Source organism: Salpingoeca rosetta, assembly GCF_000188695.1.
Source record: "Salpingoeca rosetta unplaced genomic scaffold supercont1.4, whole genome shotgun sequence".
Lineage (NCBI taxonomy): Eukaryota > Choanoflagellata > Craspedida > Salpingoecidae > Salpingoeca > Salpingoeca rosetta.
In genome coordinates, this window is record NW_004754930.1 from 1,692,960 (window position 1) to 1,695,459 (window position 2,500).

The following is a 2,500-nucleotide window of genomic DNA, read 5'->3' on the forward strand; positions in this document are numbered from 1 at the left end:
GTCACACACACACACACACACACACACACACACACACACACGCGCGCGCGCGCGCGCGCTCTCTCTCTCTCTCTCTCTAACCTTTCTGAAGTCGTCGACAGCTGTCATCTTGTCGCGTTCGCCCTGCGCCGCACGAAACCGCTTCACGTGCCGCCCCAGCGCCTCCGCCGGTGTCTCCTTTCGGCTCAGCCGCTGCAGCCGCAGCTGTCGCATACACACAAGGCGTGCGCAGATGCGCAGATGCGTGTTGAGGGTGTGTGTGTGTGTGCAAGACGAGGAATGGGTTGGAGCGTGAGGTGTTGTGGAAAAAGCATGCCTTTCCTCACACACACACACACACACACACTCAACGCGCGCGTCACCTTTGTGTCGCTGAGAGTCTGGCGCATGCGCCTGCTGCCGGGAAAGCGTCGAATCGAGCGCGAGAGGCGCGATCCAAACCGTCGCAGACTCCCACTCCGCTCCTGTACAGCAGGTGTGGATGATGTGCGTGGTGGGCGCGATGGTCAGTCATGTGAAGGATACCAAGTACCAAGCACACAAACACACACACACAACATACCCAGTCACACAGACACAGACAGACAGACAGACAGACAGACAGACAGACAGACAGACAGACACACAGCCATGATGGTACCGTACCCTGTGGGCGCCAGAGCCAGTGCTGCTGTCGCTGCTGCTGCGCTTCCCGCGTCGCGTGCCTTCAGACATGGAGTTGGCTCTGCGCTGACACGTTCGCTCCCGCACACGCATGGCCGCACGCGACCCGAGCGATGCACTCCGCTCAAACCCGCGCACATGCAATCGCTCCTCCTCCTTTCTCTTCTTCGCACGCCGCGCTGCCAGGGCGGACGATAATTCCGCTCGCGCTGCAGCCTGCTTCCTCTCTTGCTCGCCCACCGCGGGAAGGCGGTCGTCTGCCGCGTCACTCCCTGCCACTTCTTGCTGTTGCTGTTGCTGCTGTCCGGGTTGAGGCTTTGTTGTGGCTCCTGCACGCCCGACTCCATTCTCCAGCGCCGCAGCATGGTGCACTGCTGCTGCTGCTGCTGTCGCTGCTGTTGCTTTTGGCTCTGGTGCCTGTCCTCTCTCCTCTGCCTCCTCTGATTTGGCCCTGGTTTGGTCCTCCTTCGCGAGGCGGACGCCCTGTCCACTCTCCCCCTTTGGCGTCTTCTGCCGTCTATGCTGCTTCTGCTGCCGCGTTGGCAACCCACCACCACCCGTGCGCTCATCAACCCCATTCTCCCGTGTACCCACTCGCTCACCGACACCGCCTTTGCCAGCCCGCTCCTGTTTCTGCTGCTGCTGCTGCTGTAGTGTGTGCACGTGCTCGTGCGTGGGTGGCGGGAGGTGTGTTGTTGCTGCGCGCGGCTCACCCCACGTCTCATCGTCGCTCCTCGGGCCGCTGTATTGACGCGGGGACGCAGCCGACGAGCGCTGCCTTCCACCACCACCACCATTACCACTACCACCACCATCATCGTCATCGTCATCGTCATTGTGATGAATGTCGCGATCATGGCGCTGGTGAGGATGATGGCGCGTGTCGTGGCAGTGGCGGTGATCAAGGTCGTGCTGTTGGTCGTGCGGCACGAGCGGGCTGTGTCGTCGGCGCGGGGAAAACGCGCTGCGGGCAGCATCGTCCTCGTCCAGGTGCTGATGGTGTTCACGTTCATGCTGTTGTGGATGGTGGTGGTGGTGAGGCAGGCGCAGCGGTGCAGGCGATGCACCCTCCGCCCTTTCTTCCTCTTCTGCCTCTTCTTCCTCGTTCTCGGGCTCCTCGGGCAAGTCCTCCATCATGTCCTCCTCAAACGAGTTGTCATGGTGCGGCAACGACAACGCTTCCTTGTACAGATCCATGCGTGGCTCCGGCACGCGCCGCCCCCACATCTGCACGCGCTCGTCGGGCTCATATTGCCCTGTGCAGTCACGGACGTGGAGAAGAGGGGGGGGGGGTTGGTGGTGGTGGTGGTGGTGGTGGTGGGCAGGCGTTAGTGGATGTATGTGTGTGTGTGTTGTTGTGTATGTGTGAGTGAGTGAGTGTGTGCGTGTGTGTGAGGGAGAGAGAGAGAGAGAGAGAGAGAGAGAGAGAGAGAGAGAGAGAGAGAGAGAGAGAGAGAGAGAGAGAGAGAGAGAGAGAGAGAGTGTGTGTGTGTGTGTGTGTGTGTATGTGTGTGTGGATGAGTGGCGATTTGAAGGGACAAGCGCCTCAGTGCGCCGCCGTCCACAAGTGGCGTTCGTGCATGTGCATGCGTGTGTACATGTGTACATGTGCAGCTGCCTGAACAAGCGCGCACCTTCGCCGGAGCTGATGTACCAGAGCGGCGGTCCCATCATGGCGACGTGTGTTGGATTCAGCACGTCCCCGAGCGTGTACGCCACAACATCCAGGCTGCATGCAGGTACACAAGGTGCAAGGAGTGAGTTAGTGAGAGAGGGGAGCGAGGGGAGAGAGTGAGTGAGTGAGAGATTGAGTGAGTGGGTGAGTGACTGGGTGAGC

At 60.7% G+C, this 2,500-nt stretch overlaps 1 protein-coding gene across 1 annotated transcript in view; it reads right to left on the bottom strand.

The window, feature by feature from the left end:
* PTSG_01439 (uncharacterized protein) overlaps positions 1-2,500 on the bottom strand; it is an 11,911-nt gene that overhangs the window by 6,536 nt on the left and 2,875 nt on the right. Inside the window, exons 8-11 of the mRNA XM_004997357.1 lie at positions 2,298-2,392; positions 646-1,919; positions 363-464; positions 82-204 (exon numbers count right to left, since the gene is read on the bottom strand). Of these exons, the coding sequence (XP_004997414.1) occupies positions 82-204; positions 363-464; positions 646-1,919; positions 2,298-2,392 (1,594 nt within the window). The remainder of the gene's footprint in view (positions 1-81; positions 205-362; positions 465-645; positions 1,920-2,297; positions 2,393-2,500) is intronic.